The sequence below is a fragment of the Staurois parvus genome, unplaced genomic scaffold (assembly GCF_062004578.1).
Source record: "Staurois parvus isolate SC_StPar_1 unplaced genomic scaffold, SC_StPar_1.0 ptg000171l, whole genome shotgun sequence".
In the NCBI taxonomy this organism is placed as follows: Eukaryota; Metazoa; Chordata; class Amphibia; order Anura; family Ranidae; genus Staurois; species Staurois parvus.
The window spans coordinates 24788-44939 of record NW_028317967.1 but is presented as its reverse complement, the minus strand read 5'-3'; the positions used below and the strand labels follow the sequence as shown (position 1 = coordinate 44939).

Here is a 20152-nt window from a genome sequence, read left to right as displayed (position 1 = left end):
TGTAAATCTAAAATAGGATTGTACATCAAAACAAGTGTATAGAATATTCTCTCACACACACGTTAGACATATGGGGGTTTATGTACTAAAGCTGGAGAGTGCAAAATCAGACTGCCTTCTGCATAGAAACCAATCAGCTTCCAGGTTTCATTGCCAAAGCTTCATTGAACAAGCTGAGGTTAGAAGCTGATTGGTTTCTATGCAGAAGGGAGTCTGATTTTGGACTCTCCAGCTTTAGTAAATAAACCCCATGGTATCTATCCATCTAGCTGCTGGAAAGGAGATTACGAATTATTGCAATATGTGAGGCTTTAAAATTGTTAAAAGTAGACCATTACACTAAAATATTTATAGATCCAAACTATAACACAAAACTTAAATTTAATCCATTATTCCAATGCAACCATAAAAAGGACACACAACAGCACAAACAGCAGTTTGTGTGGGGAGAACTCTGGATCTCCTGGCAAGAAGAAAAGATAACTCCTAGGAGGGGAGTCCAAAAAACACAATATTTAACATGTCACGATTGGATAATGAAACTTGTTTGCAACACTGTAGCAAATCTAATTTTAGATTTGGCAAACATCGCCCTTTTAAAAACCATTTTCTACTGGAAAAAAGTTTTTTTTTTTGCAATATAAAAAACAAAAAAAACAAAACCCCAAACAAAAAGAAAAACCACCACAAAAAAAACAACCCAAAACAAAGCTATATTTATAATTTTTTAAATATACATTTAGAAATTATAAAAAAATTTATACATTTAAAATTCTACAATAGCTTTCTGTAACACAAAAAGGTTGATAGCACATTTGGTTAAACTCCAACCCCATTAACCTCTGCGATTTAATGCAATTCAATAAAAATCCAACTGTCAAGTGTCTCAGGAATGCGCAAGTACTCTCCCGCCACTCCAAACTGATTTTCTGACCCTCATGTATTAAAGTGAGTCTAATAAAGCTTCACAACATGCCTGTTTTTGTCCTCTGTTCCATCCAATAGTGCTTTCACTTCAGCGTTTCATCATCTTCAACCCAAAATCTTCATCTCTTCCCGAATAAACTCTGACCCCCCCCCCCCCCCCCGTTTTTAGTCCATCAAAGTGGTGTATACCCCATTGAATGCAAAGCAGTACATCATGAAAGCACATGTAACATACATTTTAGTGCTTTTCCAGTACATGGTGACCATCCTCTCCTAAAGAAAGTCATTAGGTCCTCTTTAATCATGCTCCATTTATGCAATAAGTTTGGAAGTATAAATTAACCGAAGGGTAAGACAATGGAGTCCATACATTACTTGTGGAGGAGTACTGATATCAAGTTTATCAGCTGCTGCAAGAGGAATGGAAGAGCAGACTCTAGGTAAAAACAGCCAGATGTTTTCACTTGTGATTCGCAGCCATCACTAGCCATACATCAACACCAATTGGCTCTGTGCCTTTTGCCTATGATCTATGCAGTCTAATGACAGTCCAATCATACTGCGCATGCACACAAACAAACAAAAGACCACACAACACTGACTGTAAACGGTAGCAAGAGATTGCAATACATTGCCTACCTTGCCCCCTCCTTCAAAAGCATAAAAAAAAAAATAAAAAAAATGGGCTGATACCACTGAGCGTACACTGTACCAAGCAGTTCTAGCAGTACCTCACTCCTGCCAAACTCCACAGTGCTACTAACAGAATGGGGGCAATACAGGTGGCTTTATAACAAGACACAAGGAGAGCCTGTTTGACTAACTTATGAGGGCAGTTATGAACCATAGCATGTATCCAGCACAGCTTGACTATCCAGGATGTAGTGCAGGAGCTCAACCAAGCTTAGACACAGAAAAAGTGACACCAAAACCCTGATAATGCAGTATGCAAGATCTGTATTGGTCACATGAAAATAAGGCACACTAATGGAAATGCACTCAAAAAAGTAAGAAACAGGAAGGCCTTAATCAAGTCTTGCTGTACAGTCCAGGGCCACAGGGTTCCAAGCAGGGAGTGAGTCAATGTTTCATCGGTCTGAAGCTGCTTGTCAGGAGTGGTCAGATGCACTGTACAGAGACACCACCCACTCTCCAATGAGATGAACATAGGACATGGAGCCGATTACCCTCTTCTCGGTCAGTGCCAATAAGAGACGCGGTTCAGATGGGGACCTCCCCTTCCTCAGCCCAACTAGCGGTGCCAACTCTGAGAATAAAACTGAAGAGCCAGCAGATTAACCGAATCAATACTCTGAGATCTAGCATAATCTGTATTTGGCATACATGATTTCTGAAGGATAGAGCATGATGTCCCAATATAGTTCTCATACACCTGCTACCAATAGTGCACAGGCTAGGAAAACCTATTTATACAGCTTTAAAATCTGCTTATGATGGTTTATTATACAGAAATACTACAAAATTCTGAAAAAGAAAAAAAAAAAGGAAGAAAGTGGTAATTACATTTAAAAACCAGCACCACAAATAAAAAACGGCATGGGGTTCCCCCTCCCATCCATACCAAGCCCTTTGGGTCTGGTATGGATTTTGAGGGGACCTCCCACACCAAAATTTAAAAAAAAAAAAAAAAAAAAAAAAAAGCACACTGTACTAATGACACTGAGCAGGAAGGGGTTAACATCTGGGGGCAAAGGGTTAACTGTGCGCTGTGTGTATTTTACATTGTGTGCTATGCAGAGATACACAAAGCAGCATGTCCATGTTTACACAGAGGTCTCTCCCCTGTCAGCTTTACCGACGATCACGGAGTCCTGGCCAGGACCTGATGGTTGACATCCTCAGCAGCCAATAGTGGCACTTTTGAACAGCCATGCCACCCTGTAGCAGTACATCTGCTAGAGGGCAGTGGGCAAGAAGTTAAAAAGAATACCACATCAATTTCTAGTGTGCGTTTCCCCCCTAACCTGTTCCTAATCTGTACACCAGGGCAAATCCCCAATTGCCAGGTCACCATGGAGACTAAAATGCGGCCTGGTGCCTGGGCTTTTGTCAGCCCCAGTGGAGTAGCATGGGGGGGCGGGGGCAGCCGGGCGCAACCTTTAGAGGGAGTCATGGAACAGGCATCCAAGAACAAATGCCAGTCCTGCCACTGCCGGGCGGCCAGCAGGTGTCACTGTGCCACGTGTATGAGGCCAGCAGGTGAGGTGGGGTGGCGCTGTGAGGACAGGTTAAAAAAGGAGAAGAGGGGCAGGACTGGGAAGGGCAGGTTAGGGGAGATAGATGTGGGGCTGTAGGGTAGTAGGAGGGGTGGGTCAGGGGAAGAGTGGAGCCCCTGACAGGAAGTGTGCTCTGTGCAGCTCTTGAGCCTCCTGCTTTGGGCTCCTCCTACAGGATCACTGGGTGTAGGTTGGGGCCGAACTGTCCGGGGAGACTTTCAGCCTCACCTCAGAGCAGGAACCAGTGGTGCTGAAAGGGCTCAGCAATGGCCCCGAGCTGGACACCCCTTCTCAGGTAACTCTGTTCCCCCTGGTCAGGCTCAGACTCCAGCCTCAAATCGCGTCTGGGCAGCCCTCTATCCCCGCGCCCACCTATAACTGCTGCCTACCAGTGCGGTCTCATCACCGCGCATCAGTAAAGAAAACACTTTTTTTTTAAATAACCACTGGTTATCAAATACAACCAAAAGAAAGCCCTTTGTGTTGGGGGGGGGAAAAAAAAAAAAAAACCCAATCAAGTTACACTTACGGTAACGTCTTTTCCAGGAGTCTTTCAGGCCAGCACTCTGAGAGACCTCGGCTCCTCCCAATCTGAGGAAACACCTCCACCTACAATAAAAAAAGCTCCACTCCCCTCTGACCTCAGTTCTCCAAGCATCCTCCGGTCACCTGGGGAGACACAATGAGAGACAACATAATCATAATAAGCCATCTTCACATAACCAATATCAACACGGGTGGGAAACCGGTGCTGGCCTGAAAGACTCCTGGAAAAGACGTTACCGTAAGTGTAACTTGATTTTTCCCCTACCGTCTTTCAGGCCAGCACTCTGAGAGGATAAGCGAGTACTCACCCCTCGGGCGGGCTAACTGCTTGCAAGACCTTACGACCAAAGTCCTGCTCCTGCACCGAGACCAGGTCCAGTCTGTAATGCTTGGCAAATGTGTCATAGCTGGACCATGTTGCCGCTCTGCAAATCTGCCCTGGGGAAACCCCTGCTAGCTCTGCCTGGGTAGCCGCCACCGCTCGGGTGGAATGTGCCTTGATACCCTCCGGGACCTCCAGGCCTTCCGCCTGATATGCTCCTGCAATCGCCAGCCGCAGCCAGCTGGCCAGCGTCCTTCTAGACGCCTTCTTGCCTCTTCTAGCCCCCTTAAAAAAAACAAAAACAAAAAGGGATTCGGTGCTTCTCCAGTATCTAGAGAAATCTAGGGAGTTCAGAACGCACCTTCTTACATCCAAACAATGATACCTCTCCTGATCTACCCACACCGGGTCAGGAAAAAATGAGGGAAGGACAATGTCCTGTTCCCTCTGGAAACTCCGAGCTACCTTCGGAATGAAGGACGGGTCCGGTCTGAAAACGATTCTGTCCGAAAAAATACAGAGATAAGGTGTTCTGATCGAGAGAGCCTCCATCTCGCACACCCTCCTCGCCGTGGTAATCGCCACCAGAAAAGCCGTTTTAATGGTGAGCTCACTTATCGGGCAGGACTCCAGGGGCTCGAACGGAGCCCTAGTCATCCCCCCGAGCACCTTGGCCAAATCCCACACCAGAAACGGTCTGGACCTCGGAGGCCTCTGCCTCACCAGAGCTTTGAAAAACCTACTCACCAACGCCTCCCTGGCCAGGGGCGTCTCTAGGAACACACTGAGGGCCGAGACCTGGCCCTTGAGCGTGCTGACAGACAATCCCTTGTCCGCTCCCGCCTGCAGGAATTCCAACACGGAAACCAAACTATGGGTTGCCACTGCCGTCCGGTCACACCAGGCTGTAAAGCAACCCCAGACCCTACCATAAATGGCCTGGGTCTCCTTCCTACTGGCCAGTAATGTCGCCACTACCTTAGGCGAGAACCCCTTCTCTAAGAGGAGCTGCTGCTCAGAAACCAGGCCATTAACCGTAATCTTCCCACGCTGGGGCAAAGAACCGGCCCCTGTGTTAACAAATCATCTCTTGGTGGCAGCTCCCAGGGTGGACGAGAGGCCAAACTTTAGGGTCGCAAACCACGCCCGCCGCGGCCAGAAGGGAGCTATCAGGATTTACGAGGTCCCCTCTGTCCTGAATTTCCTCAGGACCAGGGGGAGCAAGGGAACCGGGGGGAAGGCGTAACAAAGCCGGTAGTCCCACCTCTGACCTAATGCGTCCACCGCTCTGGACCCGTCCCAGCAAGATAGAGAGAAGAAATTTGGGACCTTGTTCCTCCCGGAGGCAAAAAGGTCCACATCCGGGGATCCCCACCTCCGCACAATCTCCTGAAAGACATTGGGGTTCAAGGCCCATTCAGACTCCCTGAGCCGAGTCCTGCTCAGGAAGTCTGCCTTCTGGTTCAGCTCCCCTTTTAAGTGCATCGCAGACAGGGACGCCAAGTTCACCTCTGCCCAGGACAACAGTGTCGCCGCTAAGGCTCCGAGGGCCTTGCTCCTTGTCCCTCCCTGCCTGTTTATATAAGCCACTGCCGTGGCATTGTCCGTTAGGACACGCACGTGCTGGCCCATGACCCACGCCTGGAAGGAGTGCAGAGCCTCCCACACTGCCCTCAATTCCTTCCAATTTGAGGATTTGGCCTTCTGCCCCAAGGACTATTCCCCCTGAGTCACCAAATTTCCCAGGTGGGCTCCCCAGCCCCTGGCATCCGTAGTGACCTCCGTGGATATCGGAAAGCACCACAAGAGCCCCTGAGTTATGCTGGATGATCTCCTCCACCACCATAGAGACCTTTACACTGGGGGGAACCAGGACCCTGCGTTCTAGGGAGTGACTCCTCCTGTCCCAAACCCTCAGGATCCACAACTGGAGGGGACGCATATGCAGACCTGCCCACTGAACTGCCAGAATGGACGCTGTCAGTAATCCAAGTACCGACATGGCCTGCCTTATGGATATCGACCTGCTCCCCTGTAGTAATCTGACCCCGGCTTCCAACTTGGTGATTTTTTTCCAAAGTCAGGCTGGTCTTCTGGTCCACCGAATCTAGAGCGTAGCCCAAGTAAATCACTTTCTGAGAAGGTACCAGGCAGGACTTCTCCAGATTCAAAATCCACCCCAAGCTTTCTAGATGGCCCCTCACTATAACCAGGTCTTGCCGTAAGTGAGCCTCTGAATCTGCGAAGAGCAGCAAATCGTCCAGATAGGCCACCACTGAAATCCCCCTCAAGCGAATAGAAATCAGTGCCTCCGACAGAACCTTGGTGAATACTCTTGGCGAGGAGGAAAGGCCGAATGGAAGAGCCCTGAACTGCCAATGTCGAATTCCTTCCTCCCCCCCCCACTGCCAACCTGAGGAACCTCTGAGAGGCTTCCGCCACGGGCACGTGTAGGTAGGCGTCCTTCAAGTCTATGGATGCCATGAATGCACCTGGCGGTATTAGGGACCCATTTGTAAAAATGGAGTCCATGCGGAACCTCCGGTAACGCACTGACCTGTTTAGGGGTTTCAGGTTCAAAAATCAGTCTGAACGCCCCAGACGGCTTTTGAACCACAAACACATGGGAATAAACTCCCTTCCCTCGTTCCTCTACCGGAACCCTGGAGATGACCCCCTGGGACTCTAGAATCTCTAAAGCGCCCACCAGAGCCGCGTCCTTCATCGGATCCCTTGGACGGGTCGTCACCAGAAAAGTCTCGGGTGGCGGCCTTAGAAACTCCAACCGGTAACCCCTTCGGATGACATCCAAAATGAAGGGGCTGGTGACCACGGCTTCCCACTGTGGGAGGAATGCCGCCAATCTTCCCCCCCACAGGAGGAACCAAGTCACCTTGGCTTTTGGGGCTGCTCAGGAGGGCGAAAAATCGCTCCCCCTCTTCCCCTACCTCTCTGTCCAGCAGACCTACCCTGACCAGGCGGTCGCAGGCTCAGCCTTTTTGCCGGGCGGGCCTTCCGTGTCCCCCCTCCTGCATTTTCCTCTTGAGGGGGAAGGACTTCTTCCTATCAGCTGTCCGGTCCAATAACTCCTCCAACCCCGGGCCGAACAGACAGTCTCCTGTGAGGGGGATGCCGCACAACCTAATTTTCGAAGTGATGTCCCCCTGCCATGTTTTTAGCCACAGCGCCCTTCTGGCTGAGTTGGTCAGGGCAGCAGACCTGGCCCCCAACCTCACCGACTCTGCGGAAGCGTCCGCAATATACCCAACTCCTTGCAAAAGGGTTTCAAAAGAGGCCAAGATTTTTTCCTTGGGAGAGTCTGCCACAATATGGGCCTGTAATTGCGTAAGCCAATACTCTAAGTTTCTGGCTACCACTGTTGTAGCCATGGCCGGCTTCAGGTTGTACAGGGTCGAGTCCCAGGCCTTCCTAAGGAGAGACTCCGCCCTTCTGTCCAATAAGTCTGGTAAGACCCCCATGTCCTCAAATGCCAGATCAGTTCTCCTGGTCGTTTGGGAAAAGGCTGCGTCTAGTCTAGGGCTCTTGTTCCAGACCGCCTCCGGGTCTTCCGAAAACGGAAATCTCCTTCTCAACGCCTTAGAGAAGAACGGCTTCCTTTCCGGGTCCTGCCACTCCTTAATGGTGTCCACCAAAATGTCATGCACAGGAAATATTCTGTGCTGGTGCTCCTCCAACCCCTGATACATTTGGTCGTGGAGAGATAAGGCCTTAACCTCCTCCTTAATGTCCAGGGTTTCGTATATAGCCCCCAGGAGCTCATCTACCTCCTCTAGAGTCAATTTGTACCGGGAGGGGCCCCTCCCTTCCTCCGAGGGACCCTCCCCCGCCGATTCCTCCTCAGACTGGGAGTCCCCCACTGGTTCCTCCCCGGCCATAAGGGGTTCCCGACGACTCACCGAAGCTACCTGGGGGGGAAGTGTAGGTAATGGGAGGGCAAACCTCTCCATGAGGGATTTGAAGGAGTCAAAGGTAGTAGCCAACTCCTTCACTGACCTGGCTAGGTCCCCCTGTTCCGGCTTCTCCTCCCTCACCAACCCCTGTATACATGGGCCACAAAGAACCTTTCGCCAAGATTCTTTCAAAACTTCCTTACAGGAAGGGTATCTCCGCTTGGGCTCCTGGTGCCTAAGTTTAGCTCGGGCCTTGCCCTGAAAGACACAAAAGAAAAGGGGGGAGGAGGGAAGCCTAATCAGTCCAAACACTAAACACCCCCCCCCCCCTGCTCCTTCCTGGCAGAGCAAAAAAGGGCCTGCAAATCCGCAGACCCCTTGCCCCACCTTCCCACTGCTAGGGGCCAACAGGTAGGGGAGGCCTCCACTGAGGCACCTTACCTCTGACTGGCTGGTGCTGGCATCTCCTGGTCCCGGTGCCTCCGACATCCCGTACCGGAGGGTGGTCGCCTGGCGCTGGTCTGTCCCCCAGACCCCTGTGCACCGCACCGCCTTTTTAAATTTCGCGCCGCCGTGGTGTGAGGGCCGCGACCGGAAGTCGCAGCCCTGGGCGAAGCCCCGCCCCTTCCGCCGGAAACAGTAGTCTCCCGACGTCCGGCCCGGCAAAGTCCTCAGACCGCCAGCATGGGAAGGAGCGGAACTCCCCCCGATCCTCCCCAGATCTCACCACGGCCACCCCGACGCCCCCCCTCGTCGGAGAGGGTCGGGGGGCGAAGAGCAGGCAAGTGCTTTGTCCCGTCCCCCGGGATGCACTCTCACTGCCCGCAGCCTGCCCAGGGAGGATATGCAGCCGGACACTCTGGCCTTCACGCCCGGCTGCGTCAGGCCTCTCAGCCGGCTATCCGGCCCTCGGCTCCCCTATCGTCTGCCCTGCGCCTCCTCGTGTCTCCCCACCGGAGGAAACACCTGAACTGAGGTCAGAGGGGAGTGGAGCTTTTTTATTGTAGGTGGAGGAGTTTCCTCATGGGGAGGAGCCAAGGTCTCTCAGAGAGCTGGCCTGAAAGACGGTAGGGGGAAAAAAAAAAATAAATAAATATATGGGTATAGTGCTGCATGATTGCCCAATAGTCAAAAGTGTGACAGCGTGAAAGCTGTAAATTGGCCAGGACAGGTAGGGGGTAAAAATAAACAACAGTAGGCAAGTTGTTAAACTGGCTCCTAGATTCAAAGGAAAATTTGGCAAACCCTGCTGTACACTATAATTAGCAAGTGAAGAGTAGCCTTCCCATCTTCTACTCTTGTAAATGCATTTCCATTAGTGTGCTTTTATTGCCATGTACCTTTTTCAGATTTTGCATAGGCATTATTATTATACAGGATTTATATAGCGCCAACAGTTTGCTCAGCACTTTACAATATAACGGGAGACAACACATATACAACAACAATACAGTTCAATACAAGGAGGGGTAGGAGGGCCCTGCTCCTTGGAGCTTACAATCTAGGAGGGAGGGGCAAGTGGTACAAAAAAGGTAGTAACTGTGGAGGATGGACTGGTTGGAAGAGTAGAAGATTCCATTATTAGCCGAGGGCAGGATAGGCTTCCCTGAAGAGATAGGTTTTCAGAGATCGCCTAGAAGTGAGCAGAGTAGGCGATAGTCTGATAGATTGGGGTAGAGAGTTCCAGAGGATGGGGAAGCTCTGGAGAAGTCCTGGAGACGAGCATGGGAGGAGGAGACAAGGGAGCTAGAGAGTAGGAGGTCTTGCGAGGAGAGGAGAGTACACGTTGGGTGGTATTTGGAGACAAGATCGGTGATGTAATTTGAGGCAGAGTTATAAATGGCTTTATATGTTAGTGTTAATGTTTTGAATTTTATCCACTGGGCAACGGGAAGCCAGTGGAGGGATTGGCAGAGAGGGATGGCAGATACAGAACGGTTAGTAAGGTGGATGAGTCTGGCAGCAGCATTCATGATAGACTGAAGAGGGGATAGCCTGCGATGAGGTAGGCCAATGAGGAGGGAGTTACAATAGTCAATGCGAGACATAACAAGGGAGTGAATAAGTTGCTTAGTGGTTTCCGAGGTTAGGAACGGGCGTATCTTGGAGATGTTGCGGAGGTGAAGTCTACAAGATTTGGACAGCGATTGGATTTGAGACTGAAAGGACAGATGGGAGTCTAGGGTCACACCTAGTACCCTGGCATGAGGGGAGGGACTGATTATTGTGTTATATTCTCTCTCCCCCCTTTGAAGGTCATAGCTAGAGGTAGGGGTTAGCACCTTTTGGGAATAATGCTCTATAAAATTTGCTAACACAGCTCAACCAAAACGTAGGCTAAAATACTTTTGGATGGACTTTGTCTTTTAAAATGTTCTGTCCTGTGTGGTAGCAAAGTCTGAGCCTGAACCCTTTGTTTTGTTTTCCAAATGCTAGCATATAGAGCCAGCTTATCCACATTCTTAGGCATGGTGCACCCCAATTGTTCGAAAATCTTTCAAGATGAATCACCGAATCTCCTGGTATGCCAAGTCTCCCCCCCCCCCCCCCCCCTTGACACTCCAGGTTCTGACATATTGAACACCCTTTTAAATGATTAGCAGACACAATTTAGATTTAGCACTGCATTTTATATTTTAAGAGGAGGTTAAACAGTAGGTTTAGGAGAACAGTCAACCAATTCCTGATACAGCCTACAAAGACTGTTTGCATTGGACACCAATTAAAACCGATAATATTGGATTAAAATGAGTAAAGCAATGACGAACAGGCAAATCTAAACAGTATATCTGGCTATAAATATACTGGGGGGTAAAGGATAGGGGCCAGATTAACACTGGTTGAGAGGAAAGTATTTCAGCTTCATCTAGAACACTGTACAAATAAATACTCTTGCCTGGACTTGAACCTGGGACCTCTACTGTGTCAGGCAGTAACTCTTCTCACTGAGCTACTTTGGATGCTGGACAACACTCTGCCAGATCTATTGGACAATCCTGCCTTGTTTTCTGATGAACCTTTGAACTCCTTGCTCCTCCCATGAACTTCCCGATTTAAGCCAGGTCTCTGCACTTCCTGGTTGCCAGATTGTTGTGCCTTCTCCAGCCAGTATCTCACTTTGTCTCTCCTGCTTCCATCTATACCTTTGCTACCGACATTTGGCTTGTTCCTTGACTACGATTCTGCCTCATCGCAACCTGCTACCGCTTATCAACCCTTGGCTTTACTGACTACGCTTCTGCTAGATCCCTACCTGCCACATCTGCTACTGAATCCTGGCTTGCTCACTTCCTGGTGGGGTGATCCTGAGAACGGCGACCTGGTACTAACACACAGCAAAATCCATCTCCACCATCATGTGATGAGCTGTGTCCAATCACAGCCGATCGCATGTAAAATAGGGAAACGCCTGTTATCGGCATTTCTCTCCTCACGAGCTGTCATGCTGACAGCTCGTGAGGAGTGGAGAGCAGGTAATCGGCATCCCTCAGATAGGACATCTACACTGATCACCAGGGGACTGATGAGCAGTGTGCCCTGAAGATCAGTGTAGCCTCAGCAGTGCCACCTGTCAGTGTCCACCAGTGCCAGCTGTCAGTGCCCATCCATGCCACCAGAGGTGATTAAATACCACCAAAAGAGCACTGTCTCAAAAAAAAAAAAAAAAAAAAAAAAAAAAAAAAAAAGAACAAGAAGAAAGAAAAGAAAGGGAGGAAGGAGGAGGAAGAGGAGTTACCTCACCAGGTATTGCTGAAACAGTCAGGAGATTACTATAGCTCTATAATCTGAGCTCCTCCACCACACCTGACCAGCAAACTCACTTGAAACTTAGTTGCCAGAATCAACTTTTCCATGCCTCCCAGACACTGAGAAAGCATATATGTCTGTGTGGACACCCTTTTGCCTAAATTCGCTTCATCCCCCTTAAGATCTCAAATGGCACGTCAACAAAGCTTGCATCCCCACACCCCATATACATTTTTAATCCACTCCAGAACTCTTCCTGTGGGGGGGAAACAAACACACACACACACACACACACACACACACGCCAAAAGAATACAAAAAAACAAACAAACACACCAACAATCAGCACACTGTCACCTTAAATAGTTATACCATTTAATAATTTGCCCTTTATCACTAATCATATGGTGCCTCTGCCAAATCTAAAAATTGAGACTTTAAATACCTGTAAGAACTTTAGAGCAAGGTATCTGGAACTCTTAATACGAGGTGTGTTCCAGTCAAACCGGGACTTTGTTTTACAGGTATAAAAAAGGGATGCTAGTGTGGCAATACCACATGCAGTAGTAAGTGGCAAGGGTGTCCTATTACGGATAGGCAGCACACGACGCAGGCCAGTCCAGAGGCCATTAAATCAAGATGGCAGACAACAGTGTTACTGCATGCATGGAACAAAATGCGATGAAGTTTCTAGTGAACGAAGGCATAAGGCCCCATGCACAAGGGACACTTCTGAATGATGGAAACTGACTGCTGGAAAACGTAGGTTAAAAAAAAAAAAATTCTGTTTAACTACCGTGTTTATGTTAAGAAGCATTTTTTACAGATAAGCACAGGAGAACTTCCCAAATGCCCAGAATGCACTGGAAAGTGATAAATTACTAACTATTTCAGATGGTTTCAGAGAAATACAGAGTTGAAGCAGAGGCAGCAGTATGTGTTGAGATTAGCTTAGGTGCGAGTTGCTCATTAACATTTCTTTTGTTTCCAAGGGTGGGAAGGTGTCTGGTGGAGGGAGTCATTAAGGCCACCTGGCAGGAGGTCTTCATGAGGAATTTGAGGTGTGAATGGTCTTTAACATATCTTGTTTCCAAGGATGGGAGAGGTCTGAGGTGTGAATCGGTCATTACAATGTGTGACAAGCTTGGTAGGAACATCCTGTGTTCAGTGTTTTGTCCACTTGAGTACCTGGAAAACGATTTGCATGCATTTTTCATGATGAAAAAAAGGATCTGGACAGCATCTGGAAATGGAACAGTTAAAGAACGATTCTAAACGCAACGCGGAGTTTACAAGCATTTGAAACGCTGATAACCTACACTGCTGAATGTAGGTTTGGTGCATTCAAAAAAAAAAAATAAATAAATAAATTGTAAACTTAACTGCTTGTAAGCGACTGTAAACGATGTGTACATAGACCGAGGAAAACATTAGGGGGAGTTCAGGGGCCGCTTAAAAAAAAAAACAAAACGCTGAACAGCTCCTAAACGTGAGTTTATCAGCTGCAGTGTACATGAGCCCTAAAAGTCACATCAACAGAAGACTTCAACCACAGTATGGTGATGAGACAAATCAGCCGCATTAAGACAGTTGAATGGTGTAAACTTTTCAAAGATGGCCATACAAATATCCGTGATCATCCCGTCCGTGGTGGTTCCCAGCCCACAGCAGTCATTCCTGTGAACATTCAGCATGTGGAATGCCTGACCCTGGATAACTGACTCATAACCTGTTGTGAAATTGCAAAAAAATAAATCTCTGTGGGAACTGTGAACACAATCATTCATGAATGTCCTAGGATGGTTCATGTGTACTGACAAATCTTTCTATGCCGAAGCTTTCCAGGCATTAGTTAAATGCTAGGTTAACTGCAGAAGTGTATGCTGTAAAATAAACGCAGTTACCACTCCTTGAAATCTGTTCTATTATATAAACTCAAAAGTCCCTGTTTGACGTGAACGCCCCTGGTATTTCTATGCACTAATTTTGCATTCAGATGGTCAGAGTCCACCATAAAGTATCTAGGCTCTATGACACCCAGAGATCTCTACATCACCTTTGTGGTGAAAATCAAGTTTTTAGGCAGCAAAGAAAACTTCATTAGGTGGCACTTTGTCCAATTGTTTGCAAGGTGTAGAAGGTGAAAAACTTTGTCTGATATTTTTCAGACATGCCTGACCGAGCCCCATATTCCTTTTTGAAAACCGGTTATAGTGCTGTATAGATTTTTGGGTCTTGAGCCCATAATAACTGTAAGCAGGTTCTATAAGAAAATGGAAGGCATTGCAATCCCAGATGTACTCATTACCATGCCACTGGCCATACAACTAGAGTGTTGGATAGGCATCAGCTTAGAGAATTTAAACAATGCATCTGTATTAAGACAAAGTATTCCACTGTCCACAATAGCCTGGTGTTCCCAGAAGATACCAACAGTTAAAATTAACCCTACCATTGGCCTGTGTGTCAAAATCCCTTCCAAAAAAGAAGAGACATCACCATCTAGGTCCCCTCCTTTAGGAGGGGACACACACACACACACACACACACACACACACACACACACACACACACACACACACACACACACACACACACACACACACACACACACACACACACACACACACACACACACACACACACACACACACACACACACACACACACACACACACACACACACACACACACACACACACACACACACACACACACACACCTCAGTATAGAGATATGGCCGATCACCTAAAGGATTATAGCCAAGCTGTAGGTGGGAGGTCATATAGGGATCGCGCCCGCAGCAACTTTTTCCAGAATCAAATTGTTTGAAGGCAGAAGCTTTGTACAATAAGAAAAACAATTTGCCAGAAAGAATCTGCTCAAGATTCCAGATCCTGGAAAAAGCTAGCTCACCCCCAGCTAGAACAGTCAAAATATAATGCAAAGGTATAGCCTTAAAAAAGGTAGAAATTACCTCTCCTCTTTTGTGTCAAAGAGTGCTTTTCTCACAGGGGATTTTGTAGGACTTGGGGACTTTTGCACATGCATATGATCAGCACCCTCCTCTGTACCATCTCTCATTGGGTTATCAGAATGTTGTATTTTTTGGGATGATTTGGGTGCATCTGATGTCTGGGAAGAAGTTTTTGTTCTTATGCCTAAGCAAAAAAGGTAAAATTCCAATTAAATACTTGAAAACCGAACAAGAAAACAAAAGCGGATTACGCAGTCTGCAAGATTTCAGTACAGACCGAACTTGGTGTCAAAGGAATGAACAAGTGCCTCTTCCTCACAATTGCTTGTTTTAGGAGAATGAAGGTTAATGTCAACCAGCTGGTCTACCACAAAACTGAATGGATCACTCAGTAATCTAGCAAACAGTTGCTATATATATAAAAAATGATAAACACATATACAGTAGTACGTTTTCTTGATCCAATCAATTGTAATGAACACCAGACTACCACAGCCTAATCTAAAAGCATATTTGACTCAATGCTAACCCAGAAACACATGCCTTACATTGGCCCCCCTCTTTTCCTAACCAGTATTTCAGATTTGGGGAACATGGAGCCCACTTCCCTTCCTACCCCATGATAGCACTTTTTGTGCTGCAGCACAGCACTTGCAGATTCCTCTACCAAATGAAAAATTACATTGATGTCCTGATTCCTTCATGGATTGCAATGAGCACAGATGCGCAAGGTCCCAGATATGCACGTAGATGCCAGGACTAAGTGGGAAATCTATTCTAGCAGAACCCCCCTCCACTATTCATATATCATAGGCTCCTGCTGCTGTCAAACTCCTGTGAGAAGGGGGCTGGTGCAGGGCTTGCTGGGGCTGTATGCATCTATGAAGACACAGCCCAGCTTAGGAGGAAGCATACATGGGTGGCTCCTTAGCACCTGGCTTGCCCAGAGAAGGCAGAAGGTGATCATGCCAGTATAAACTTGTAAAGGAGGTAGGGGACATTGCAATATTGTTACACAGAATGGGAAAGTATGACCTATTTAAAAAAAAGAAAACCTAGGCTTTAGGATCGCTTCAAAAAGGAGAAAGAGCTCGTAGAGGGGGTGACAAAATGGACTTTCTGAAGCAATCAAGCAAGTTTGATAGTAAATTTAAAGGCTTGGGAAAAAAACAAAAAAAAAATTTTTAATACTCCTATAGTTAGACCTTCCTAAAGGTGAAAAATCAGGGCTGGATCCATGCAGTCTAGCTGTACCTGTGCTAAAAACTACGTTTCCCAATCTATCCAGAATCTTTAAAAAAAAAAAAAAAAAAAAAAAAATAGATGAGCGGCTAGTTACTTACAGCCAGGTAGTTTTGCAGGGCTCTCAATTCGGAAAAAGCCTGCATCAAATACAACAGGCTCTACTTGCATGGGCTGTTCTGAAACGAAGGCCTCTTCAGCCACCTCCTCCTGCTTCACTCTGTTTCTCATTGCTGCTTTAATGACCGCAAGACGACTTCTGGCAGCTGCTCGTGCAGTCTCTCCCTGGCTTTTGTTAACAGTTGGAGCCAGAACAGCTTTTTTCTGCACACAAAAAGGACATGTTAGCAAGGAGAAACCATTTGATATGTTAACATGATCACACATTTCTACTGTAACATGGGCAAACAGAAAAAAAAAAAAAAAAAAAACTCACCCTGACCACCTTTTTAGCTTGGACTGTAGTCTGTTGCCAGGCATTCTTCTCCAGTGTCTCAAGGAGAACAAACTTCTTCTTTACATCTTCAATCTAACAGACACAGTAAATGCATAAGCTTCCATATCAATAACTGTGTGGTCCTCCACATGTAGAATATTGCATTGATAAAGTCTACACCCATTATGGAGCTGCACGTAATCGTAGTAATACCTCTTGAAATAAGGCAAATCCTCCAAATTAGCTTCAAGTTAATTCCCAAGTACAAGCCCACTTTATCCTGGAAAGATAATGGTTTTATGCCGTATATGTCTACACAGATTTGTTAAAAGGATAAGTTCATCTTTTAGATAAAAAATAAATGTACATTTTTTGCAAGAAATAAAAAAAGTGCATTTATTGTTTTTTTCTACAGGAGCCTGGAAAGCATTGAACTAGCGATCAGTAGATCGCTGATGCCATTGCAGGTCTCCTGCAAACCTGTCAAAATATCTGCTTGCCGTACGGGATATACAAGCAAGCAGATATTCTGACAGGAAGCTTCAATGAACTACCAGAGCGCTCCACAGCGCCGTGGTAGTTCAATGAAATCTACAAGCAGACAGCCGCCAAGGTTGTTAGGACTTGCAGTTCATTCATTCATGGACATCTGTGAATGATGTGGCTGTGTGGGCGGAGCCCCTAAAAACAGGTGGCACATGTAACAATGTTCCCAAAGGTCAACTTATCCTTTAAAAGTGTGGTTTTAGGTTTGTTCAAATGCAGCCTACAGCCTAGATCAGGGGTGGGCAAACTTTTTGACTTGAGGGCCGCAATGGGTTCATATATTGGACCCGGGGGCCGGACCAAGAGTAGATGAATGATGTGTATGTGTCATCCAAGTAAGTATAGTAATTCATCCCCCCATATAGTAATTCATCCCCCATATTAAGTCCCCAAGTCCCCCCTGTGTCAATTCACTTACCTTTGCTCCGCGCGTTCCTCTCGCCGTGTTCTCCGGTGTAGCATGAAAATCTGTCTATGAGGATCTGTCCCCCTCGACGTATCTGCGCATGTGCCAGTTTCAGGCATTAGCAGCCGATCGGCGATCTCCGGCACATGCGCAGATACGTCGAGGGGGACAGATCCTCATAGGAGACAGATTTTCATGCTATACCGGTCTTCAGGGAGCACTGAGAGGAGCCTAGCTCCCCTCACGTTCTCCGCGGGCCGGATTAAAAGGTCCGCCGGGCCGTATACGGCCCGCGGGCCGTAGTTTGCCCATTGCTGGCCTAGATATTCGGTCATTTTATCTGAACTGACTTGAGCCTAGGAGACACATTTTCTCAGGAAAAAGGGAAATTTTAGTTTTTCTGCTTTCAAATACACAATCAGCAAGACTGTCAAAAAGCAGCAGGTCAGACACTAAATCCTTCATAATATATACAAATAAGGAATCCGAGAGCTGGCCTGCTCCTTTCTACAATTTGGGAGACATATGCAGTGAACAGCATTAGAATATAACAAGGGAACAGAAGGCAGAGGATGAGCTCTGGACAGGCAGGATTTTCCTAGTAACATGCCCTGTACAGGCAGTCCCAGAGTCAAACATTTGTGTTACAATCAGCGTGAAAAAACAAGGAGAGGAAATCTACCCCTTAGGGCTCGTTCACACTTGGCTGTTTTACCAACACTTGCCAAACGCCCCTATAGCGTTTGGCAAGCGTTGGTCCGGCGTTTGCGGAGAGTTTTTTTTAACGCGCCGCATGCGCGGTTTAGCGGCGGTTGCCGAGTGTTAAAGACGCCCCACAAAGCCTATAATGCAGTTTGAATAGTGTTAACGCTCCGCAAACGCGTCGCAACCACACCGCAAACGCCGGCCGTTTGCGGAGCGGCACCATAGACTAGAATAGGAGGCTTCAACGCCTCCTGACTTGACAAGAAGCGTCTAATCTTCTGAACAGGGGCACAGACAGAAAAAAAAAAAAAAAAAAAAAAAAGGGGGAAAGGAGTGTACCTTTTTTTTTATTTTTTTATAATTTAAATATTTATTCATTTTTCCATTTTTAATACATTTCATCAACACATTGTAGGTATATATATATATATATATAACGAAATATATTCTATAAAATTATATTATCCAACATTTCTACTTTATTTACTCTATACAACATTTCCCTCCCAACACCGCCCCCCACCCCAAGTCCCCTCTGCCTATCCTACCTTTTCTCTGCATCTTCTTACATCAGCAAGTGAAGTTTTTCTGTTGTTATCTTTTATTCTTTCCTATACTTCCTGTATAATCTAGCTTTTTCCCAGTTCTCCCATTTCCCATAATAGGCCTCCAACCTATCTTCTTGGATATGACTCAACCTTTCCATCTTTTTGATCTGCTCAACTCTTTCAATCCAGTCCTCTTCCTTCGGTACCTCTGTTTGACGCCAGAACTTGGGTATCAGAGCTTTTGCAGCATTAATATAGTTCCATATCCCTGATTTTTTGTATTTATTTACAGTTATATCCATGTTATGCAAAATACATACTTCTGGGTCTAGTTCTATATCTATTTCTGTCAATTTTCCTATCAAGTGGATTACTGTTTTCCAGAATAACTGGATTTTAGGGCATCCCCACCATATATGGTATGTAGTGCCTACCTCTCCACATCCCCTCCAACACAGTGATGAACTCTCCCCACATATCTTATTTTCAACATTTGGTGTGATGTGCCATCTCGTCAAACACTTATAGTTCATCTCTACCTCTCTCATAGAGACGTTCTCGTGAATTAATCTATACATTCTCCTCTGCTTTTCCTCATCTATCACAACTCCCATATCCATTTCCCATTTTGTTATATATGTTGGCTTTGTGTATGTGTCTAATTCAGTGAGTATTTTGTAAACTTTAGTAATCCCGTGTTTCCCATCACCTTGTGTTCCCAATACCTTTTCGAACAGATTCCAATTTTCTTTTGTCCTTAAAGGCTTTGGCAAACTTCCGACAAAACACCTCAATTGAAAATACCGCAATTCATCTAGTTTAGTGAAGATCTCACCCTCTTTTTTCTTCAAATCACCAAATGATCCTATTTCATCTCCCACCAGAATATCTCTCAATTGCACCCTGTCTTTTTTAAACCACCTCCCACCTATTTCTTCTCTGCCTGGGGGGAAAAACTCTGTGTTTTTTAGTGGAATCAGTGTTGAATTAAAAGTCCATTTCATACTTTTGTGTAAATTATCCCAAACCTTTAGTACATTTAAAGTGTATGTATTTACATTGTCGTTTAAGCCTCTATACTGTGTTGGCACCCATATCATTCTTCCCAGGTCTATTCCACTGAGTTCATTCTCTATTCTCACCCAACTTTTTTTATAATTATATATCCAATCTATAGTTCTTGCCAATATTACCGCTTTGTAATATCTTTTAAAGTCTGGGAGCCCTAAACCCCCTCTTTCTTTCCTCCTACTCAACAGTTCGTATGACAGTCTTGGTTTTTTATTCCTCCATATGTATTTTGTTATCAGTTTCTTAGTTATTTTAAAAAAAATCTCTGGGAGTTTAATTGGGATCATTTGATATCTATATATGATTTTTGGTACTATTATCATTTTTACCAGATTAATACGGCCCATCCATGTCGGGGTTCCTCCCTCCAATCTTTTTAACTCGTCTCTAATCTCATTTATCAACGAAATATAGTTTAATTTATATAGATGTTTATATGAGGCTGTAAGCTTTACTCCTAGATATTTTATATCTCTGTCTTTCCATTTAAATGGGAATTCCTTTTGTATTTTTTCTTTTTCACTTTTTAAG

At 46.1% G+C, this 20152-nt stretch overlaps 1 protein-coding gene across 2 annotated transcripts in view; it reads right to left on the bottom strand.

The window, feature by feature from the left end:
• LOC149462681 (uncharacterized) overlaps nucleotides 1-20152 on the bottom strand; it is a 42934-nt gene that overhangs the window by 3154 nt on the left and 19628 nt on the right. For both annotated transcript variants that reach the window (XM_089676529.1, XM_089676528.1), the window contains exons 11-13: nucleotides 16346-16438; nucleotides 16011-16233; nucleotides 14668-14851 (exon numbers count right to left, since the gene is read on the bottom strand). In XM_089676529.1, coding sequence (XP_089532655.1) covers nucleotides 14668-14851; nucleotides 16011-16233; nucleotides 16346-16438 — 500 coding nt within the window. The remainder of the gene's footprint in view (nucleotides 1-14667; nucleotides 14852-16010; nucleotides 16234-16345; nucleotides 16439-20152) is intronic.